The 25,127-nt window shown below is 41.2% G+C and overlaps 1 protein-coding gene across 1 annotated transcript in view; it reads right to left on the minus strand.

Moving 5' to 3' along the window:
- Positions 1-1,166: 1,166 nt before the first annotated feature.
- The window catches only part of LOC113156751 (disintegrin and metalloproteinase domain-containing protein 12-like), a 57,276-nt gene continuing 33,315 nt past the window's right edge, over positions 1,167-25,127 (minus strand). The window contains exons 7-23 of the mRNA XM_026352048.1: positions 23,685-23,750; positions 23,007-23,078; positions 22,385-22,554; positions 22,034-22,118; positions 20,065-20,213; positions 12,999-13,176; positions 11,281-11,370; positions 10,906-11,101; positions 10,711-10,819; positions 9,784-9,982; positions 8,798-8,875; positions 7,450-7,558; positions 7,131-7,266; positions 6,774-6,888; positions 5,322-5,582; positions 3,319-3,500; positions 1,167-3,230 (exon numbers count right to left, since the gene is read on the minus strand). Coding sequence (XP_026207833.1) covers positions 3,161-3,230; positions 3,319-3,500; positions 5,322-5,582; positions 6,774-6,888; positions 7,131-7,266; positions 7,450-7,558; positions 8,798-8,875; positions 9,784-9,982; positions 10,711-10,819; positions 10,906-11,101; positions 11,281-11,370; positions 12,999-13,176; positions 20,065-20,213; positions 22,034-22,118; positions 22,385-22,554; positions 23,007-23,078; positions 23,685-23,750 — 2,265 coding nt within the window. The 3' untranslated portion in view covers positions 1,167-3,160. The remainder of the gene's footprint in view (positions 3,231-3,318; positions 3,501-5,321; positions 5,583-6,773; positions 6,889-7,130; positions 7,267-7,449; positions 7,559-8,797; positions 8,876-9,783; positions 9,983-10,710; positions 10,820-10,905; positions 11,102-11,280; positions 11,371-12,998; positions 13,177-20,064; positions 20,214-22,033; positions 22,119-22,384; positions 22,555-23,006; positions 23,079-23,684; positions 23,751-25,127) is intronic.

The following is a 25,127-nucleotide window of genomic DNA, read 5'->3' on the forward strand; positions in this document are numbered from 1 at the left end:
TGTGCAGCTTTCCCACAAGAGGGCGCTGTAACGTTATTTATCAGTCAGTTTAGATCCATGACAACCTCCAATGATTTCTATCAAACCTTTTGTGAATCTGTAAAATATAATCCTCTTGTTCGATGCAAATAGTTAAAGATTTCAACCCTAAAGACAAAAGTTGCACAAGCTCCACAACTTATTTCAGACCAACACTATCGGTATGGAGTTTAATGCCTGCAACCAAGTTAGGATAGAGGCAAAATAAGAGAATAAGGTTCATGAAATATTCAAGTAACACCAGATTCATCTAGATTATTCAGAATTAGCAGGTCACGCGGAAAGCATTGGGTCATAATATCATGACTGCACAGAAAAAAGGTGCATACACCAAAGGCTCAGTCTACAAGAAAAGATGTATCGTGGCTGTACACTCACTGAGAGAACAGTTCAAAAAATTATATCTGTCAGTGCAAGACTGCAGCGAATTGTGTTCTTTCGCCATTTACAGTTCATAATAATGTGAAAAGATTCGGGGACTCTGGGGAAATCACAGTGTATAAAGGCCAAGAGCTGAAGCCAGTGTTGAATGCCTGTGACCTTTGAGTCCTCAGGTGGCTCTGTACGAGAACCTGGCCCTGCCACCATGATGAATACAGCCACATGAGCTAAACTGGCGTCACTTCACACAGCCCATGGGTGACTTGCATACAGTATGTGTGTGTGTGTATGTGTGCGCCATCAATGCAGAGGCTTATAGTGGGATCTTAGAGAGACATGGTGCCATTAAGGAAACATCCCAGGAAGTTGTGGACATTTCAGGAGAACAACACCAGGCCTCAGTCTTGCAGGTGCTACAACAATGCAGCTTTGTAGACATTATAGACATAGAGTGCATGTGCTTGACTGGCGAGCCTGCGGTCCAGATCCATCTCCTATTGAAAATTTATGGAACATCATGGAGAAGAGAGTCAGACAACAGAGACTACGGACTGTGCAGCCATGAAACCCTAAATGTGCTTTAATTAAAATATATAAATAAAATATTCAAGTCAAATAATTAAGTTGGTCAGTTCAAGGGAATTAATGAATCACTATTTGATTTTTTATTGCATCTTCTAAAAGCTGAAAATGATCAGAAGATTCTAATCAGTGACACTGTGTCATTGTTACCACATGGACCTGCTTTGATTTCTTATTTGCAAAGGACCTTTTTCCATATGTTTTTGTTCAACATCGTTTAATCACACACACTGCACCAAGTTAGCCCCAGTGAATTCTGACAGGCAACACTGAACACAGAATCCCATACCACTATCGCTTGAAGCAGTATTTTTTATCCTTTACAAAGACCTTGTCAAATTACTTTTAGTCAAAAGCTCAGACTGTTGAAATAAAACAAAGTGCTACAAGCTGTTGGTGTTAAAAGCTTAAACAAATCTGAAGTTTCAGACATTTCTTAAAATACAAACTGCTGAACAATGTTAAATTGCATATACTGATGAATGAAATCATTACTCAGTTTTCTGATTGCAGTTTGACATAAGATGTGCCACTCGAAGGAAGGTGACGTTTCGTAGATACAAAGTAATTGAAGTTTAAAAAAATCAATGAAAGTGTGAAATCTGGAGTGAAACATTAAGATACAATCAAATAACATAAAAAATACTGAGAAGAGGTTTGAAAAAAAAAAGTTTTACTAATACTGCTTGAGTGATGAAAATAGCACAAATAGACATTGACTAGTTTTAACATATGATGTATCAAACAATCTTCATAAAAAGCAAATGGGTTCAACTGTAACACAGCCTACAAGGAACATATGGACACAAAGTAGAGTCAGATTCAAACGGTCTATCAGTACACGGGTACATACTGTAGCATTGAAAAAGCAAAGTAACCGTAGCAATGAATGCAAAACTAGTGTATTGTTCAAAATATAACAGTATCAAAAGTAACAAAAGTCCAAATTTCTGTCAAGTCAGTTTAAAGCCTACAAATTCATCAACAACAGCTGTGCTTAAAGAAAACATCGTCCGCTGTGAATGTTTATATGCTGCATTGCAATCCAGTAATATGTCTGCAAAAATAGCAAAACACTTTATTTACCACATCCAGTTTATGTAGGATTTTGTACCTAGTATGTGTGTAAAATAAAAAAATCTCAATAGCCAAAGATAAAAGATACAAAAAGTAGAAAATGAATATCTGCCAGTTAGTGTTTGATGATCGGTGGCTCAGACTACAATGAGGAACCACTAAACCTCATTTCAGTGGCAGACAGAGATCTAGAAACGTGTACGTGCCGAGTGATTCTGTCTTTTCCAGTCACAGAATTTCAAAATCCACACCTCAACACTGTCGCTGTCACTGTGCCAGTCTGTACCCAGTTCCCTTCGGTGAGCATCTTGGGTCTTTTTGATGCGAAGGATATGGCAGATCAGTGGTATTTGGCAATTCAGTGTACTTTTCTGTAATATAGGTGAACAAGAAATAGGCTGACTTCTGATTTCAGCAACAATTTGAGCCCATCCTTGCGTCTTAGTCCCTCTCACTAAAGTTGAGAGATGTTCTTCAAGATGGAGGAGAGGAACAAATTCCTGGGTGAGCGAGGACTGTGGAAAGATTAGTTAAGGGAGCTGGGATCCACCCAGTGTTTCAGTTTCATCATGAGTCGTTTGTGGTTTCAAGCCTTTTCAGTCTGGCTCAAATCTGTATGAAAACATCAGTTCCCTCTGTGCACAATAACACTTCCTGTTGTATACAGAGCAACACAATCATGTACATGGTTCCCTTCATTAAACACGTTTCACAAAAGAATTCTCCAATCACAATTTCACAGGTTGACTTTGACAGATCTGACCTCCGTAAAGATCAGCTGTTGTGATAAAACAATGTGACATTGATGCGAACGACAAGTAGAAAAATTCTAGATTGCTACCACATAGTGAAAGTGTCTGGCACAGTGGACTGTGTGGCAATAAATACACAATATAAATACTTTACATGTACCTGAGCGCAGACTCATAGCACCATTCAGAGACAGAGCACCAAAGGGACACGGCAGGTCTCTGAATCGACCTTCAGAGAAGCCAAGCCACCATTTTTTAAAGGTTTTCAGTTTTTTCATAGTGCAATTTTTTAGTGTCTTATCACAACAATGTCCCTTTTGGCCAAAGTCTCAGCTGCTGTATTTGACGTTGGCAATTATGCAAGGCTTTGGTAGTGTTGGAGGTTGCTTGGGGCTGGGTCTAAATAAAGAAGAAAAACAAAGATGAACACAGGAAGTCACACACACAGTTAAAGTGAATGGTTTAGTTTGGAATAATCTGGACATACCTATTGGGGTGTGGGACAGGGCGCACAGGTCTGGGTACGTTAGGTATTGGTGCAGGACCACAGACAGCAGAAAGGCCTTGGACTATAGTGTGGCTCTGCAGTACAGAGGGACTTCGAACTACGCGAGAGCTCCTGGGATCAGCAGGAAGGGGCTTCTGAGGAGGACTGGGCTTCTCCAACTCCTGATAAAGGACATACACGTTAAAATAATCCCCACCAGGTGGTACTCGCAGCCAGACAGTTACAGCTCAGGCCTGTTGTGTCCTCCTCTCTCAGGCATCAGGACAGCTGATGATAGGAGCTGTCATGTGGTTTTAATCTCCTCAAGAAGACTGAGGTCACGATAATGGCCTTCCACCCAGCCCCACTGTGGTCATTCATATCCTTATCTTCTTGGCTGGAGAGAAGCCTCCACAGATTGGAAGGAGCTACAGAGCCGAACCTCAGACCTCACTCACCTGTCGAATCGTGCCTGCCAATTCAAAACAGCTCCTTTGTTGCAGGCAAATTCGTTGCTTAACATTTTCACGGAAAACCGTTCTGCTTTATGCAACAGTAAAGTCTTCCATGTACAATATGTGTGTATGTCTGTATGTATGTATGTATATATGTATGAATGCCGGGATCCATTAATGGCAACACACTGTGGTGTAAAATAGGAGCAGCTGAGTGGGAAAATGAAGTTCCGGAAGTCAAATCCTGCCACCTGCCATATTATTGATTACCAACATTTATTAAACGTTGATTTAGTGCGTACATTAATGCATGATAACAAGGATTAAAGAGAAGATGTAACAGCACACGGGACCTGATGAATAAATAGTGAACATTATAAGAACACATCTATCAGTGAGAATTAAAAGGGTAATGCTCTTTAAGAAATGCTAATATGTTCCATCATATGCTGTCATAATGTTTATTAACTCCTGAGCAGTGTTACGTTTTAAAGCCAGACCTCCTCCGTGACCCCTCCATTAATCTGGACAAGACAAGAATGTCATTATCTGTTTAACATAGCTCTAATTAGCTTGATGCTGGTGGGGGTGAGGCTTTGACCTCAGCTCCCCTGTGGTGTCATTTTCAGCACTTTCCTTAAAGGCTAGACTGCAATCTCTGCTATAAATTAAAATCAACTCAGGGCTGGTTTCAGAATGGAACTCACTACTCATCTTTCATCCACATTTGATCCTTTTTTTCCCCCTCTTCTCATTAGCACTTTCCTTTGGAGCTTTAATTAATGTTTCATTCCTTTAACTATGATTAATGTCTCTTTTTTCCACGAATTCACGTCAGACAAATAATAAATGTAAAAATCCAAGGTGCCTCTTTCACATCAGTTTCTGCTCACTCAGAGAAAACACTGATCATCTTTGATCAATCAATATTTACACTCATGATCAACTTTGAACTTTCTCTTTCTGTCTTTCTGTCTTTTCCTCCCTCTCTCTGTTTTCGTATATCTGTCGCACTTGCCCACAGGGTACAAGTCAAACCGGATTAGAGGCAAACGAGAGTCTCTGAGAATCACTGAGTGAGAGTGATTTAACACAGGGAACCTCTGGCTTTCTCTTCCCCTCAACTTTGACAGTCTGCAACGCAACGTCTGAACTCATGGAATACTAGTGGCACTAGGTTTACCATCTCCTGATATTTTGGCCATCCTTGCTCACTGTTTCATCTTCTCTGTCTCCACACTTTACGAGTCTAGCTCCATTTTCATTATTTATGTGGTGGTTTGTATAGTAGAATTAAATCCTCGCTTTGATGACGCTCGCTCCTCCAACCATAACTTCACTATTTTATGACACTGTGTATGGCTATCAACATGCACATGTTTCTTTATGACACTAAAGATCCATGAAGATGGTTGACATCACAGCATCCATCTGAAGGTGTCGGGAGTTTTTAGCAGTGAGTAAAAGCTCCCCCAGACCCAGTGGAGAAATTACAGTAACCTCATCAAATAACATGTTTCCAACTGAGGGAACAGGGAATTCACTCACCATGACCATCCTGCAGGAGTTATGGCGAGACACATTACGAAATGACGCCCCCCTGGGTGCGACATGGATGTGAGGGGGTGGGGCTCGGTGAGGGGGAGGCACAGGAGGTTTAGGCTGCCCGGGGACAGTGGAGAGGGACAGGGTAAGAGATAGCGGGACAGGGTGGCTGAGGTGAACTGGAGGGCACTGGGGCAGTCTGCGCAAGCTGTGGGAGGCGTAGGGTGCTGGTGGGAGCGCCGTCTCCGCCCCCCGGTGAGGAGGCTGCAGAAAGATGAAAGACAGAACCAGAGGAGTGAGCCAGAAGAAAAACCGTCTGCTTCCTATCAGAAAAAGTCATGTTTACCTCCTCCTCTCTCTATGCTGTTCTTCCTGATGCTGTCAAAGATGTATAAATCAAACGCTCCCACTTGGCTGCTTACTATTCCCCAAGCTCTTTTAAGGTAACCAATCAAAGGGAAAGGCTGATATTGTTCCATAAGCACCTGTTTGACATCATACAAAGGTGGACACAGCTAAAGAGCCCACACACACTCCCACTGTGACAGAGTAGACATACATAGGGTCAAAATATGAATCTGCCTGCTATTTAGACCCGGCCAGATGTGCACGGCTAAAAAACACACAATGAAACACATGCACAAAGACATGCACACGTGCACTCATGGGGCAGTTTAACGCACCTCATGACAAATGGAAAATGACTTCACCTGCACTGTGCTTACATCAGACAGTCTTACATCCCTCTTTTCTTTTTGGTCGTGCCCAAATGAAAACCACATGCTACTAACTGAAAACACCAAACCCAGGGTAATGAGCAACAGCTTGACTCCCTCGTGTGCCACCCAGCAACATAAATGTCAATGCAGACACAGCTCTTCATATTTTAGCACGCCTAACTCGGTCGATTATGGGTCGCTCACTTCCCATTTGAAAGCATGTCAAGGCAGTAAAAGAGTATTTAGGTATGCAGTGATGTAAACACACGTCATTATAGCTAAATGTCTGCTCAGTCCTGCAACTAGTTGCAATAGTGATAGGATGACTTTATATCTTAAGTAAGCAGTTGTGTCAAGATTCCATCAAGATGTGGCAACCGCACAGATTAATCTGTTTGTCTTTTAACAGGCAGCTGTTCGCGACAACAAATGTATTCGAGTGTCAGGAACACATGGCTCACCACAGACTCCATTATCACTACTCTCCACTCGGAGAGGGATGATTTAATTGGATTTGAACGAGCTGCCATTTGTGTAAAACAACATGTCAGTCCTGCTCACAATGATCTGTCACTGTCAAAACAGTTACAGCACTGCAGGAAAAACATTATGTGCAGATCATCTGCTGGTGATCCTCCATTTGTTTGAGTCAGTTACTGTACAAACATCCTGTCTATCTGCAAAAGTCTATCAGCGGGTTTTTTAATTGATAGGAAAAGATGTGTAATCCAGTGACCTTGAAGATGTTGGCGCTGTGTGGCAGAGGTGGGGCTGGTCGAGAAGGAGATGTTGTGCTCACTGGCGGAGGCTGGTTAGGAGTGGACGGTCCACTGACTGCAGCACTTACTGATCTGGAATACAGTAGAAATCATTAATCATACATCTGTTACAACATGTATCTGTTACATAAAGGTAACAGTATGATTCCAATGATATAATTAAAAACAAATTATAAACAGTAATTGGCTTTGCAGTGTGACAATTCAAAAACATGTTCCCACTCAGCTCCATCTGTCACTAATTTTTACCATTTATAGATAAAAGAAATGGTGAAAAAGAAACTTTATTTTTTTATCTTATTCTGAAAAAGCACCTGAGCTTCTCAATTGGGTTCTTTTTACTGGTGAAGAGCAGGGCAAGTAGAGGTTTTCTCTTGATGCCGATGATCAGACCAGCTCCCAGAGCAGTGAGAAGAGCCACCAGAATGCCCACTGTCAGGTTCCTGTGGTCTTTTTACAAACCCACACAGAAAAAACAGGAAGTCTCAGAGACAAAGACCTTCTAGAACCAAAGCTGGTATAGTCTTAGACCAGATCAGTAAACATATCTGCAGATTTCAATCTTTAATGTTGTGTGAAATTCAAACTTTGTAGATTCTCATGCCAGTATTTTCTGCCATGAGTTAGGGTTACCTGCTAATCTGATGGGGCCACTGTCCACACTCCCTCCAAACCCCACTTTGTCACAGAATGGAGGCGCCCAGTGAGCCTCACAGTGACAGTTCTTGTTGTTGTTGCACACCTGCAGAGAATGAAAATGACATTAAATAGGCTGAAACAGAGTAATCACCTTCTTTTTCAAGCTATATTTAACTACTTGCCTAACTCTACACTCCTTGAATATGTAGCTTCTGTACTCCTCAGCCTGCAGTGTACACACTAATAGGTGTCACATATGTTTATGAAAGTGGATTCAGAGTTGAGTGAGTTTGCTACGACTCCACTGAACGTTTTTTCATTTAATCAACGAAATTAATCTAAAAAATTGTAAAAATAACAATGACAGCTCTGAGGATCCCAAGCTCGCCACTTTGACTTTCTTCTTTTGTTAACTAACTGTCAAAAACACAGTCAACAACTGCTCATGTCGACTGTGTTGAGTCGCTTTGTGCTGCAAAGAGAAGGCAGTCAACCACCAACACAGCTAGACTCCACAAAGCAAAGATAGCTGGTACAAAAACCACAGCACACAGACCTTTATACTATACTTATATAATCTCGCTCTTGTCTTCCTGTCCTACAGAATGTGGGAATGATAAAGTCTAAGAGGATTCCCCAGCAGGGTAATATGGAACAGGTGAGGACCTCTTTCCAAGGCAACATCTTGATCTAATCTGTATGTGCATGGGTGCCATGTTTCTAAAAGTTTTCTCTGAGTAAAAGATTCCTCAGAACCTAAAGAACTTAGAAATATGTCTTAATTGAGTTCCCAACAACTAAATATGACCGTCTAATGAACGGAGAGACAGTAAAAACTGCTTCCTCTCCTCTTTTGATGAAGGCACAACTTTAAGCCTCTGGGACCTACCAGTGAATTTAAGGGTAATACCACAAAGCCACACATTTCATCTGACACAGGACCACCCATAGACATTTGATGGGTGGGATTTAAGAAAAATCCAATATCCATGCTCCCCAGCTCAAAGTCAGACTGTGTGTCACTGCTCGCAGCATTTGGCCAAATACAGTCTGGCCTTCAGATTATAACACATCTTCTGGGACAAGGACGACTGGCTGAGACTATGATGAATGGCATTTAAAACTCAACATAAATGAAGCCATTATAACTAATTGATTGAACCTTTCAGCATCCAAAAATGATTGATTGCAACACACTGTAGTGGCTCCCTACCCACTCTTTATTACAGTCGAAATGAGCTTCTCTTTGAGGGTAAAATGGGATATTAAGTAAACAACTAAACTGAGTGTGGATTGTGGGTTTGAGATAGACAACTATCAGGATGAAAGGTGCTGTACTCACCCCTCGACCACTGCACTTGGCTGAGCACTCGTGCACGCCGAAAACACTGACGTTCTGGCACTGCCGATTCAGACACATCTGACGCAGACAACGACATTAAAAATTGACAGTGTGAAGCTCAAAGAACATTTCAGTAATATTAGAAATCCTTTAATCTTTTAAGAGGGACCGGCACTTTGCGCTTACTTTTCCTTTTAATTTGCCACTGACAAAGTTCAGCACAGCATGAATTATCTTTATGCTGGGTTTTTACAAGAATATATTCAAGCTGATTTTGAAAGCTATTATATTGCTTCTTACAGGCGCCACACCTATATGTGTCCAGATATGGGAAGATGAGCTCAGCCAGTATCCTGACAGATGAGGGCGGGGGCAAGACCCTCCTTAGACTAAAAGGAGTAATTGCAAAACTTAAGTGACCAATAGCTAAATTGAGGAGCACTGTTAGATGCCAAATAGACTGAATTATGTTACGTCTGTTAAACGGCTGAAGCTGTGCGAGTCTGAAATGACAAGAGGACACACCCTTAAGACATTTTTAAAACATCTTAGTTACGGGCTGTCACTTTGCATCACTTTTTCCACTCCTGTTTCTCAGCATTGGGGCAGTACATTTTGATACACCAAGCATGTTTTCACACAGCACTGAAATCCTACAGTTACTGTGTCTAGGTGGTTTGAGTCCTCTTTTAATTTGACACTATTAAAAGAGATTTAGATTCTTCCCAATTGTATGTTATTGATATATTAAGATATCTACGCCTCCATGTGTAGGCAGCTTTGAGAGCTTTGTAGCTGGCTACATTTTAATTACTTTCCACATAGATAATTATTTACATCAGTGCATAAAATCATGTCATCTCATCAAATCTATGACATAACCAGTTAACTTTAGTGTTACTGAAAAGTACATTTATCTGTGAAGTGTACTGAAGCTGTACAGGGAATATTTATTAAAATGTAATAACCACAGCTTCAGCTCTCACCATTTCATCTCCACACTTGGTCCCCGTCAGAACCAGGCCTGGATCAGGCATGTCATCGCCCAAGTACACATGTGTACCTCGGCACAGTATCCTTCCCCCTTCCTGCAGGGGTATATTTGTCTCTATGGAAACAGCGTTGGTTCCAATTACTGGGCGGTTAGCTCCTCCTTGACACTGGATTTTGCCACATTTAGCATCTCTGTAAATAGAACGACATGGAGAATAACAATGTGATAATTAAATAACATGTCACTGTTTTCCCATATGTGTATATATGCAATTATTTCTCCTCTCCCCCTTGCTGTCCAATTAGAGAAACTGCAGAACAGGCAGCTTGTTTGTGCTGTTTTCAGACCATACTTTCGGAAATGTTATAACTTGCTGCATTATATCAAGTAACTCTGAAAGCATCAATTAGGGCTGCAACTAATGATCACTTCCATTGTGTAAGCTGTCTGTTATTGTGTTTTATTAATAGTTTAGTCTATAAAATGTCCATAAATGTGAAGGAACCTCATCCCGAGGTGTCAAATCCTGATGTGATGTATGTAAGTTGCTTGTTTTATCCAACAGTCATAAACTGTTTTATACTTCCTGGCAATAAACGTGTGCTATTCTATCCATATTTTAAAAAGACCCAAAGGATTTTGTATGAAGAGAAATACACAGAAGCTGGAACCAATATGACCTTTTGTTCTTTTTTAATGACCTTGTCAACTAACAGACTGTTAAGCACCAAACGTCAATTATATAAGTTTTAGTATACATTCCAGACAAAGTCATTTAATGGGTTAAATAACATGGGTTATTTCATTTGTGCAATTTCTGTGTATGGAGTAAATACAGTGTACGACCTTCACTGTATTACACAAATGAATGTGGCAATTAAATGGATTCATTGGTTTCTATGGGAATGTCAGGTCTTACCGTGCTTCGCATTTGGCAAAGGAGCCTTTAGAGTCCTTGCCACAGTTGCCGTAGGGGTCTCCTGCTGAGTTGACCCTTTCAAAACAGATGCCTGGAGCCGGCTTGGCTCCTGTAACACACAATGAAACTTATAAGAAAAAACTGGCAACTATTACCGAACCATTCACAGATGCTATAGGTCAGTATTTCAGATACCTTGGCCCCACAGTGTGATGCACTGCTGCTCATGAGTCTGGCAGATGCCGTTGTAACAGTAGCCATCCACGTTATGGCAAGCATGACCATCATGCAGGTAGACGTTGGAGGGACAGTGAGGACCGCTACCGGTGCAGAACTCGGGCAGATCACAAGAGTTACTGGAGTCTCGGCATGGTGTGCCTGCTGGCTTCAGCTGCACTCGGATGTAGACAGACAAAGACTCAAGATAAAGCTTAGAAGAACAAGAAATGACTTGAAAGAGCTCTGAGAAATATCTGTCAATTTTCATTAATGGTGATTACTCAAGTTGAGAAAAAATATTTTTGCGTGATGATGCCAGTGACGATGCCGGCTTCTCTGTATACCTCATACCTGACAGTCCTGGCAGCACTGTCCATGTGCACAGGCTGCGTCCCCCTTCAGCGTGCAGGTGGTAGCATTGCAGCAGGGATTCATACATTCCTTCAAATGGAAATTTAAAAAGGCAAACAGAGAAGGGGAATATGAGTGAGGGGGAACAAAAGTAAAGAAGGATTAATTCAGCACAAAGAGATCATATTTTCCCTCAGATCAAATGCTCAGACTTTGTTATCAGAGGTGGTGCAGACCTTGCACTGTAGGTCTGTGTTTCATAGCAACAAAATATATCATCCAGAGGAGAGGAAAAAGCAGTTTGTAGATTTCTAAAAGCAATGTTTCCCGTCATCAAAACTCAGGTCCCCAGAACCATGGGTTGGCTCAGGAAGAAAAACAGAAAAATAAGGAGAAACTCCCTTTAATATGTAAAAAGCATTCAATCAGTTAGTTGTCGGTACCGTAAAACAAGTTTAATAATCAAATGTGAACGGTAGTTGATGGAATTATCAATTTTTAACAACAAAAAAGGTTAAATCATCAAAAAACAAGCCATTTTTACATGTTTCAGTTGCCCTTTGTGTAGTAGAGAGAGACAGACAGAGAGTCAATATCTGTCTCTCTGTACCATCCCTGTAACATTTCTCCTCTCACCATGGAGGCCCATCTGTTTCATGTTAGCCTTTATCATGAGCCATGGCCTTACACCAATCAGCAACACCCTGCCTCCTGACACAGATGGAAGCTAGCATTCAATCAAGGCTAAGCATGTAAGATGTGTGTATGTGTGTATGTGTGTGTGTGTGTCTGCTTGGGTATATATGATCACAAAGGCAGACTGGCTAGACCCTCGAGGGTCAGCTCACCATTATAGTCTGAACATACTGTACAGCTGAGTGCCGTAAGAGTTTGGAGGAAGTAGATGGATGGAGCTGGCAGGAGACACAGCTGACATGATGGGCTTTCCAGAACTTCTTTCAGCCTGAAAACCATTAAGGGCCTTTCCCATGGTCCCCGGGGCCAAAGGAGGTGGAACAGTTGCACAGAAAAGAAGCAGCCTATCATTGTGACGAATAGGACCCAGGCTTTTTAATGAGGCTTTTAATGGCAAAGAGAGGTGCTGTCTGAGCACTCTGATCTGGCCTGGGTTTGGCGTGATGCCGCTCAACTCTGTGGAGAGCATTATTGTTGCTGCTGGCTCGGGCTCGTGGGGCTTATGTCAGTGCTTTGTTTAGAAGGACAAGGCCACTTTCAGTCTGATCCTGGTTGAAGCGTTAAACAATCACAAAAAGACTCACTGGGCATTAAGGTGTAAACAAATCCAAAAGGGAAACAAGGCAGACATCACGCTATTATATAATTTAAGATAGCATTCCAAATCATAATAGATGGTTCCTTAGATATTAAACTGTATATCCTTCATGAGGATATCCTTATGCTTCATATGTCATAATTCTTTTCTTGTCACTTTACCTTTGTTTTGGCACAGACTTAGGTCAACTATTTGTATTTGCTTTGGTAAATACTAATTTGAGCCATCCGTCTGTCGGGCTGCCAATGAAACTGCCACTAGCACTCCGTCTTATTTCATAAATTAACTATAGGAAAACACAATAAAAACAGTAAACTATGGGTAAAGTTTAGCAGAAGAGACATTTAACAATAATGCTGAAGAATTGTAGGAGGTCTGGAGATGAAAGCAGTTTATTTATCATGACCTAACATTACACACTCACCTCTAGTTCTCCGCAGTCACACTCCTCTCCCTCCTCCACATAGCCATTGCCACATTTTTGCCCACCATAGAGCACCTTGACCTCAGGCATGTTGAACAGACACATCCCGATGCCTTTTTCAAAACTGGCTGTCAGGTCCTTTTTGCTGCAGCTGCTGAAAACTGTAGGGAACGGATACCTGTGAGTAATGAAAATATTTTATGAGTCAAACGAGGAGGAAGATGACTGTGCTTGCACAGAAGGACCCTCTTCAGTCTTATGTAATCAGTGCTAATTGCAGCTAATCACAAAATCAATTAACCACTAGAGCTCAGTAACCTCGAATAGCGCAGGGCCCCAGAGACTTCTGCCTCCACAGAGGGAGGGAGATCTGATAAAATGTATTTTATGAGACAAGGAACCATAAAAACTCTAACCAAAATGCTTCCTTCACAAGACTTGCAACACCCATAAATCTAGATGAAACAGAGGATGGAGTGTTTTTAATATTGTTGTTGGAGTGGACAGACAGGGTGATCTGCTCCATGGGGAAAGCACAAAGCCCAGGGCTGTGTCTGCCAAGAGCTTTGTTATAGACCTCATGTGGCTTTATTAAGGTTTTCATAATATAATGCCTTAGATGACTCTGTGTGTGTGTGTGTGTGTGTGTGTGTGTGTGTGTGTGTGTGTGTGTGTGTGTGTGTGTGTGTGTGTGTGTGAATATGCATTAATACATGCATGAACCTTGATTAAAAAAAAACACCATATGAGGTTTTTAATACACCCACATCATAAAATTCAACACAACAGGGTCAATCTGGGTGAATCTATATGCAGCAGTCACGCTTACGTGTGTGATTTTGTCTTTGGGAAAACAAATGAGTGCATCTGTATTATATGAGACAATAAGTGGGAGATCTAGGCAGACGCCCAAATGTTTCTTTCAACAAGCCTTGTGAAGGGCCCTTGACTTTTAAAATGCACGTTGTGAAGTATGCTGTCAGTCACACCTTTGAACCTCTACTACCTTTAGCCACCCACTCTGCTGTTTGGCCCTGTGGGCTCAAACTATTGATTTTCAGTCCTTTTCCTGTCACACCAATGAGAATGCTAACTCTGCTGAAGTTAGGATAATAAACAAACTCAACATGCACCCAGCAACTGTGGCTGCAACCCACCTGACACGTGAAACAACCGGGATCTCAGGCAATCATGCTCAGTTGCTCATCAACATTTCTTGGATTTAATCAGTTTTTTTAATATATAATATGTGTCCATTTAATTTAAAAGGCCCAACATTCAAATTCTGAACAGTAAATCAAAACATTTCTATATTCTTGGTAAATAATGTATTTTATAAAATGACAGCCTTTCAAACATGTCATGGTTGTAGCACCACTGGTCATATCAATGCATATTGGACCATTCATTGGCAGACGAAGGTGCTGTGGCACCAAAGGGCATCTCATCTCGTAGGAGTAATACATGAGTTATGATGTGAGTTGTCAATGTGTTTTCAGCTACAAGGCTGATGTTAAAGTTGAACCCATTGGCAGCATTGATATAGAAGCTGTAAAATAACCACTTTCTCCTTGGCATTTTTCCATTTACGAGGAGGAGACATGTCGGCGTAGCTCAATGTCGACAACTCTTTCAAACTGTGTTTTTCTCTGATTGGGTTTCACATCTAACACAGCTCTAAATATGTCATGACAGTCTGTCAATGTTTTGACATGACCTCATTCTCAGTTTGCCTTTGATTTCTGTCAAGCAGGGAGGCACATTATATCAGCTCTTGCTACTGACCTGCCCTCCCCCCAAAGACACTACTTGCTGGTCTCTAACGTCAGTACAACACGGAGATTGTGTGTAAGGTAAAAAGCGAAACTCCAAATACAGCGAAATCAAATCACAATGGATTTATGACGACATGAAAAGGCAAAAGGGAAGAGCGATATGTAAAGTTACAATAACAGCAATAAGTACTCTTAGGGACCCTGCTATGATGCATAGCTGTCAAGGCTGCTGTTCAACAGCCACTTCCTTAGCAAATGCTGTTGATTTCCTCTTTGCCCCCCAAAGCCTGAGCTAAAATTACTAGGCCAAGTTGCACCTACTCTTTTGCTGCAGTCATTCAATTTTCATGAATGCAAACCTGCTCTTTGGTTATCAGCCCATGCAATGCATGACAAACATCCTTTTTTTGTTAGTCTTAGATACATGGGCAGCTCAGGATCCAGCTGTTTTTTATGAGAAGCAATACGCAACTGATTGGTTTGCCCTGCAACAGTCTGGGTGTGGGGCACTGATGAATTACAGTGGATGGCATTTAGCAGCTGCAGTCTCCAGGGCTAGTAAAGCAGTGCCAGGGCCAGTCATGGTGTGCACATCTGGGGCTCATGGCAAACTAAAGATACTGTAGACAACCAGTCATCTGATGAGAGTCTGGGCCACCACCTCAAATGAAAGAACCCTGTATGACTGCAACCTTGGGGCTTGTTCTCATCCTGATGAGCTATGCACACTTCTGCCTGGTCTCCACAACTGCTCTTTGTTCTGTCTTATACTACTGTATTGTTTTCCAACAGAAAACATACTCCAGGTCTGTTACAGGATCAATTCTTCTCTCTTCTATGTTCTTTTTTTTCATCTGTAATCCACAGTCAGTGTTTGACAGTTCGCTCCTGAGCTTCACAAGTACTGCAGTTGATGGTTGATGGAGCGTGCAAAGCAATCATTGCACCTAAGCTGCAATAATGACCAATCGTGTCTCTAATGGATCTGTGGGAGGTCTGATGATAAGGAATCATTCCCCGATCTATTACAGACCTCTATGATCTGACCAACACTGCGATAACACTACAGAGGTGGAGGCTTTCGAACGCCTCACGGCCCTACTGGTTCTATGAGGAGAATCTCTGACAAGTAAGACACATTTCTGTTTGTAGTAAGAGAAGAGGTCATCGGCAAAAAAACTATTAATTAAACTGAATCTCCTCACAGTTCACAAATAAAACAACATACATTTCTTTCTGTTTATGTATTTTGTTTTGTGTTTATTTGTCTGACGTGTTTATATACTGTATGACTTTGACCATCTGCCCAAATTTAGCTGAGCAGAACTCCTTGTCATCCTGGTTCAGATCACATGAAACCCATGCAGCATATCCTGCACAGCCAGTTCATGGTTTCAGCCATAAAAACCTTATCATGCTATGAATCAGACCTACTAGCCTTTCCAATCACACATCTATCAATACTTTTTTCACTACCCATGGGAATATTTTTAGACAAAATAAAAATGTGCAAAGACTGATTTTGACCCTAACAAATCTCAGAACTTGCTGCACTACAAATGTAATATTAATTTTATGGCTTTTTTATGAATTGAGAGCCTGAGTTAAGGGCAATGATGTTAGGCGATATCATCCACCGAAGAGCATTTTCACCTTGATTTCCCAATGGACCTAAATAAACACGGCATACTTCCTGTTCTTGATCTCCAGCTGGACACAGGTCACATTTTCATGACAGCCCTTGGATCCAGATGTTTTCTGTCATTCCTGATTATTTGATGACAAAGGAAATACAGTTTATCATTCGCTGTCTGCTTGTGATCCAGCGCTGCAATCATTGTCTTACTAAGACCTGAGTGAATGAACCCTAGATGAATCAGGTATCCTGGAGTCTGTCCATTAACAGCTCACCTAGAGTGATTGAATTACTGTGTTTGGCAGCTATTTTCAAAAATACATGCAAGACATATCATATGTCAAATAACCAGCAATGCTGTCTAAAATTTTAACAGATACAGGAATGACAGTCTCATCTGCATACATGTGAAAACCTCCGAAAAATATTTAGAGGATGTTCACGTTGATATTTTAACTTGCATCTCAAAGTTGTTTATCTTAAGAAGTCTTTTCCGAAACCTTCACAAACCAGCACCACTGTGAGCATAATAACGTATTTTTGTCTTTTCTTACTTGTAAACCAGGCCAAATGAGGGTCAGGCTCCTTCCTGTCATGTATATATCTGACCAGTTTCTCAGAATGCCTAAAAATAGGTGCTTAAACCTGTTGCCAGGTAATGGCAAAAAGCAACACTGCCTTGAAAAACAACTAAGCATGTAGAACATTATAACAGTAAATACGTCTCAAAGCACACCAAGAATAGAACCCTGTATCTGGGAGAGACCAACATGGTATACATATCTGAGCGCATATGTATTTGGTTGTGTGTGTATTTTAAAGGTAATATAATCTCAAAGAATAAGAGACACCAGGCTGTTCTCATTTAGCTCTAATGGGGGGATTGAGAGATGGATGGAGAGGGGGATGTCACAATTGGCCATGACCGATGTGAACAGGAAACAAGCAGTGATCTGTGCAGATGTGCAGCTGGCATTTGAAAAGCTCGCTATTCTACCGCCCCCACCACCTACCCCTAACTCCTCCAACCCTGTATAGTAATGATGACCTGGATCTCATTATCTCTGCTCAATTCCTGAAGCCACAGCGAGGCAAGGATGACTTGATGACTATTTGTCTGTACATATCAGCAACAATAAAGTCTCAGTCCCAGATGGTCAATCAAAACAGCAAAAACAAAACCAATCACTGGCTGTGGGCAAGTTTTGCCAGTACTTTCAATTATTGTGATCACTGGAGCTTTTGTACCAACTCATTCAAGTCCTGGCCTTAGGAAGAGGCCTTCTATATAATCAAATAGTGCGATGAACGGAGCTGATCGACATCCTAGAAAAACATGAACAGTCAACACTACAAACAAATACTTGTAGCTGACGGGTGATGAACAACACTCAGGTGATTGCAACAAAGCCTACATGTATGTGTGGCCACACAGTGTTGTGTGTATTGTGAGCTGGACTAGAGGGAGATGTAGTAGTGCCTCAGGCAGAATATAAAGTATGGTGCTGGCTTGGAATTAAATGAGGAAGCTGAGGAATAAGGAGTTCCTAAATGTCTTTATTTAAATATATGGCTCCCGTAATGCTGGATTAAATAGCAGAGGAGCAATATGGAGCAATAAGGTGCAGACAGGATTATTTTGAAACCAGGGCTAGATGATTTCTTACATTTGTCAGCTGGAACGGAAAAACACACACTATCTGTGGAGCGTAGAAACAAAATATTCATGTCCTATTTTACTTCTCACAAGTCTATGTTTGGTACAAACGACGTGTTTTCACATTTAAAGCGGTTCGTCACTTTAACATATGACTTCAGATTCATATATTTAATGGGAGAGGTGACACGTTTTCCCTGCATAAACACTGTATAATAGGCAGTTTTCAGAGATATTTAACTATTTATTTGGCGCTGCAGAGAGATTTTCCAACATTAAAGTTGCATGTATGTCAAAGAATAGCATCGCTCTAACTGGCTGTGAATAAGGAAGAAAAAGAGACAGTCAGAGGAAGAGAGTGGGAGACTGATGAAGACACAACCATTTTATTTCTACCTCAATACATATTTCTTTCTCTTTTTTTATCATGTTTCCATTTTTGGCCAAGTCCTTGACCAGGGATACCCTCAACCAGGGTTAATTTTAAATCTACATCTCAGTGCCGTTTATAAGTCTATAATCAAGAATAGTGTTACCCTATTTTTCGTGGGTCTGGTCCAAACCAAATATGGAGGGATGCTTCCAGCACAAACATCAGTCTGAGTCTCCCACAGACCACTAGACCTTGGCTGGAACGTATACCACAATGTTTCCATCCAGCCCATCCCTGACCCCTCTGCTCAGCCTACTACAAGACATTAGACATTTAAATACATAATTTGCAGTTACTTAATAACTCCACCTCAACCTTGATGTGTCGTTTGACGCAACAGTAGGAATCATTTTGGTTTTTGTTTGCACAATACATTTAGTGCAATATCACACTAAAGCCCCAGGACCATGTTTTGGCTCCCAAATGTGTAACATACACTTTCTGAACTGTTTTTCTTTAGCGTATTGGAGGTCAACTACATTGTGTCAGTACAAGTTAAACTCTGCTGTTTTGGCAATGCACACCCACTGAACCATTGTTTTCTTATTCCAAATTAGTCATATTGCCTCAGGGCATTAGCACAGCTGCTGAATATGCCATAAACCCTCAACAGCTCAACAGTTCAGCAGCATCATTTACTTACTGCTCGATAGACAATAAATAACAAATGGAAAGCATGTGGAATAATGTTTCCATATGTTTACAATCTGAGAGACACTGGCTATATTTAATAATTGGCTAAATCAATTTACAATTAACAATCAGTGCTCAGCACTTAAATAGTTGAACCAGGTTACAATCAGCTTTCTTAGGAAAGCTGATCTCCTGTCATGTAAACAGGAAAGCTGGTTATTGTAATCTGAGTAGGGAATCAAAGAAATCTGATTTCCCCAGGTAGATGTCTCCTGAAGAATAATGATTTCTCTACCACTAATCGGCTTTTCACAAGACAACATGTGCAGGACAAAAGGTTGCACACAGAGAAAGAAACAGAATGAAAGTCCCACTAAAACTGCAATTACCTTAAAGTGGCTTGAGTAAATCTTACTAAGCTATGTTATGCCTCTGTCTTTCTGAGCGGCCTGCTCAGACACATTCACTGCATCTTGTAAATGCTGTTAGTTATTACATTACCAAAGATACAGGGCCAACTGTTGAGAGATGCGATTTCAAACAACCTTTGACCCAACATACAGACTGCCTGGCTGAAAACATTACAGTTCAACCACTCTACCTAAATTGTAGGGTTCATGTTGCCTAAATGTATAAACTGCAAAGTTGTCTCATCATTATTGACAAAATGACTAAACATATTCAGATATGCTTTCTTTTTTATCAACATTGCTCAATATTTGCTTAACCAAATTTCCAAATAATATACAGTAGTTAAGTCCATCTAACAGTCAATGGTTTGATTTCATGATAGAAAACATGATTTGTCAACCAAAGGTTTGTCAGGGCAAACTTGCAACCAAACTCCTGCAACTGTGTATATATTGCAGTACAGAGAAAGTAGTCCACCATCTAATGTATCTACTGAAATGCACATAAACATTGGGACTCACCCTGTGGAGGGAGTCATTATGCAGCCCCCACGATCCACCGTGACCCTGCAACCACAACCCCTTTCAGGCGTGTCATGGTTCATTCCAAAGTTGTGTCCAAGCTCATGGGCTAAAGTTACTGCAGCTCCCAGAGGGTTGTCTGAATGGTCCTACAAAAAAAAAAAAAAAAGATCAATCATGCAGAGACTGAATTTGACATTTCATTTTCCCAATATTTAATCTAAACCCTCTTCACTTTTATGAGTCCAATTTATCAAATATAATTCTAGGCTTGACGTGATGCTACAAGCAACAACCCATAATAACATTTGTTCAATTTACAGTTGTGTTGCAGCAAACAATAGCTAATTAAAAACAGACGTTCCTTATTACATACTCTGAGGAAAATAACAAATAATAAAAAATTTAATGCTAGCCAAATTGTTGTTCCCCACAGGACCCACTGGAGAAACATTACTCAAAACAAGTGAGTGTATTTGCATTTTTGCCAAGATTACACACAATATTGTTGAATTTGTGTTTAGCAGAGCATTTCCTCTGCTCATCATTGTGGCACTGAAATGAGAAACATAAAAAAAAAGAGTGTGGGCTGTCACCTTCAGCATCCTCTGCAAGTTTTGTCAGAGCCAAATATGCTGCTTCATTCTCACAAATAAAGACACGAACGTCCTCTCAGCAAAACTTAAAAAGCAGAATTATCAAGATGAAACTAGAGCAACACACACGCAGAGTGAAAGTTGCTATTGGCCAAAATGCAGAGATTTCCAGCAAGGTGTGTAGAACATAAACACATGAAGAGGCCAGATAAATAATGTACTGAGAGCAGCTCCTCATGGATGCAGAGCTTTGCATCAGAGCACCTTGCCTCTGGAGTCTAGCGTCACTGTGCATTATTTAGAAGCACCGTGCAAGCTCAGACTGATGAACTCCTCTGCTGGGGGCTTTTGAAAGTAACGGTTATCAACTGTCAGTAATTGATGGAATCCAACTGTGCAGCCTGAATTCATGCAAAAAAAACAAACACACAAACAAAAAATATCGACACCTTCAGGAACTGATGAGGCTGAAGTGCTCTTGAGGGCACTAAATGTCACAGTGTCTGTTCTGTTTCACTATTCCAGTGGAATGAATGTAACATTTGGGGCACGTAAATTGAGATTCCAGGTGGTCTGAGAATGGATGTTTAAGATTTAAATGCTTAGAAAAACAACAATGAAACCCATAGGAGAAGCCGACTAATGAGTTCAAAGGTACTCTGTAAATGAACCGTGTTGTGATTTGCCGGGCAGAAGAGTTTGCGGTTGGAGACTGATTCTTTATATCTCCAACCTGATATATGTGTGTATTCAGAGCTCTATCGTAATGACCAAGTCCCCAATTTACCATCAGGGAGGATAAGAGTGAAGAACCATCTGGGGACGACAGAAAAGTTGTAAAACTTACCACTAGCCAGTCAGGCCCCAGCACAGAGACAGACGGTAGAAAATTATAAGACTTGTGCTAATACAACATGACTTGTGCATTTAGTACAGTGTTGCAGTTCTGAAATAGCTGACTATTTAAGACACGACTCTTTATTTTCATTCAGGCGATGTGCTTTACGCTTTCATTCAATCATATGTTGCACCTCATTTCAGTTCCACTCATGTACAGTAAATGATGCACACACTGATCACAAAGCACATGCATACCCTGCACTTTGCCTTCCTGGAAAAATACTCCAAGCGTGTGCCCTGAAGTTAACACAAGTAAATATCAACTCTGGAAACCTGAGCTCAACCCCTACACAAGAGACTCAGGGGAAATATGAGAGAATAACGTCAGACAGGAGGAAGGTGGAGAGCGAGGCAAGAAAAAACAGAGGGCAGGAAGAAGAAGACGAAGGAAAAACTAAATGAAATTCAGTGTTTTATTTTATAGCCAACAATAAAACAAGTATTTGAGCACGAACGTGACACTTTCAACTTACCATGACAATCCCCCCTGACTGCTCTGCTGTGCACATACTCATGATTGGTGCCATACCAATAGTGGTGCCCTGGAAATAGACCCCACTAAGGAAGAACAACAGAGGTCATCACATAATCAACATAAAATACTGCTGTACACTTGCACTGCAAATGTCCCTAGGAGAGTGGCACTGTAGAGGAATGTAATGCAATTTAATTTGCTGGGGATGGAGGCTTGTCTCTTTGTCATGTTCAGTCTGTCTGGAATGGGCAATGAAGTTGAAATCAGACCTAATAATGCCATTATCAACATATAATTAACTTTAATGATTTATACAGACACCATGTGGGTGCTACAAAAAGACATTTACCTGATCAGCTGGGCGTTGTCATGTGGCTTATGAGGCAGCAGCTTAACCTTCCTCCAGTCTAGGAACTCATGCAAGGTGGTGAAGGGGTCCTGGGTAATGGGACACTTGTCTATATCACTCCACACCTCCAGGCCCACTAAAGCCACTCTGATATTCAGAGCCCTATAGAACTGAGAGTTGATATGAGGAGGGGTTAAAATAGGTAGAGAGAGGTGTGTGGGTTCAGGTTAAGAGCTTATCATCTCCCTTCAGGTTGCTGTTACACTCTTCACTGTTCACTACCCAATAAAACTGTTAAGTAATAACTTAAAAAGATGAGATGCTCTGAACAAATCCTTACAAACTAATCCACACACACACACACACACACACACACACACACACACACACATTACAACATAAATAAATCACATTTCTTCTTCACCTTTTATTTATAAACCACCCCTTTTATTTTATTATAGTGGGATCTTCACAACATTTCTCACTCAAGTCATGGAACTGATCGTCCATTCATGATCCAATCAGCCTCCGCTTGCCGGTTGCTATATTCTCACCAGGCCTGATGTAACGTCTAATAAATGACGATCCAACACCACATTCCCTCTGTTGACTCGATTGTTACCTTGTCCACGTAATTGGCGATCTCAGCCAGCCGCTGCTTCACCTTTTCCATGTCCTTGCCTTGCTTCTGAAACTAGAGAATACAACAGTACAGAACAAAGAAAGGGGAGAAAGAGGCGATCCATGCTAATAAATGTTTATCATCATCAAAGACATTATTTGGGACACATTAAAACTGTGTCAGCTCCTGAAATGTCTGCACAGGGTAAATTTACACTGGTGCGTCTACAGGCTGCTATCATCAAAGAGCTCCTCAGTGGGGTTTAGGCTAAAGAGATAACCTCAAACACCTTGTCGTATATCCAGCATTTACTCAGTCTCTGTGGCTCTAAAGCATGTGACACTGAACCATATTTCTCATGTCAGTGAGAAACACTCACTTCTCTGAGTCCTCTTTAAGATCTTAAGTCTGAGATTCGAGCTAACTCAGAGTGCACTTAATGGAAGCGTCTCATTTGTGAGTCAATTGGTCAAATCAACTATGCAGCGGAATAGAGCTGGACTATGAAACAGATGAGTAAGAAGACACATCAGAGGTGACAACAGGCCAGTGATGGAGCTATATTATTCATGTCTCAAGGGGATGAAATGGCAGCTAAGGATGTGACCTGTGAGCTCATTTCCTGTGGGATACGCTGGCAGAGGGTGAAGAGGTTGAGAGCATTTGACCTTCGCTTACCTCTCTGTTGTCGGCGACGATAATCAGCTCCACGTACTTGGTTGTGGTCTGGGCATGACGTTTGTACTGTGAAAGGGAAAAGATGGGCGTGAAGGAGAATTGAGAAAGAAAGGAAACGTGAGAAGTGACATGGAGGCAGAAAATGGGAGAGGGGACAGAGGGTGGAGCAGAGAGGAGGCTAGAGTAGAGTAATGAAAGACATTAGATGCACCTAACCGAAGCTTTCTGCAAATGACAACCTAAATTTAGCAGGTGCCCGCTCTATATGGCTTTTCCCCTAAACTATACTCTACATACTAACCCTACCTCACATCTGACCCCAATAAAAGTTGCTCAGGTCTGACTGCACTTCATAGGAACCAGTTTATTAACTAATAAATCACAGTTGTACTGTTTTTCCAAATAGAAGCAAACAGGTTTACTGTGATACATAGAAGACATGAAACATAAAAAAGCCATTTGACGCTTTCGCTGCATGTGAAGTACATTTATTTCATCTGCACACACATGAGAAAACACTCTGACTCTTTCCGCTCAAACACTTGCAGATCCTGTAATATTCTGCTGGCTAAGTGTTTTTCCTGCACACCATGGCCCTATTTCAACCTGATCCTCTTTATCCTTGCTGGCCTGGCAGCCTGGATCCACTCTACTCTTATCTGCCTTCTCCGTAGATAAGCCAGGACGGGCATGTGTGCTGTAAGTGTAACCTATGGTGATTAAGTTTCTAGGAGACTCACACGGACACCCTTACTGTTCAGGAACAGAATCCAAGCTGCAGTAAAGGTGTGAATTTACCCAGTAAATGTAAACCACATCTCCACTAAGCAAATGGAGTTGGTTCAGCTGTTGGTAAAGGTAAAAACTGAGCATTGTAATTAGATTCTCTTCATATTTTATTCCCACACCCCGAGTGATTTCGTTCAATCCATATATAAATGTCACAATGTCTCCTGCATTTTATGTTCTGCTCCAATTCCCTGTTTTCAGCAATAGAAGAGAAGTCGCCCTCAAATGCCTCCGCGTGTTGTGTTCGGGTTTGACAGCCACATTTCCATCTTGTGACAATCCATCATCATCTCTCTCTCTCTCTCTACCATTTGCTATATGACTCTCAGCATCCAGAACTACTCTGCCAACACGCTGCTAAGTCTTTTAGACGCTCGAGCAGGGTACATCACAGTTTATCAAAGGAGCACCACACATCAGCTCCCCTGTGTAACATGCTGAGTTTATTCTGCTTTCGTTTACAGTGCTCATTACAATTTACATTTTTTAAAATATATCTTTCACTGTCTTATCTGTTTTCCCCTTTTTAATCACCTATGAGAATACTGTTTGACCGCCTCCCTTAAAAAAAACATCTGCCTTCTATTACTACATATGTTTTCTCTTCTAACTCTGACATCTCTTGCTGCGTTAGGAGGGGTAGGTGCATAGTAT

The sequence above is a fragment of the Anabas testudineus genome, chromosome 19 (assembly GCF_900324465.2).
Source record: "Anabas testudineus chromosome 19, fAnaTes1.2, whole genome shotgun sequence".
NCBI lineage: Eukaryota > Metazoa > Chordata > Actinopteri > Anabantiformes > Anabantidae > Anabas > Anabas testudineus.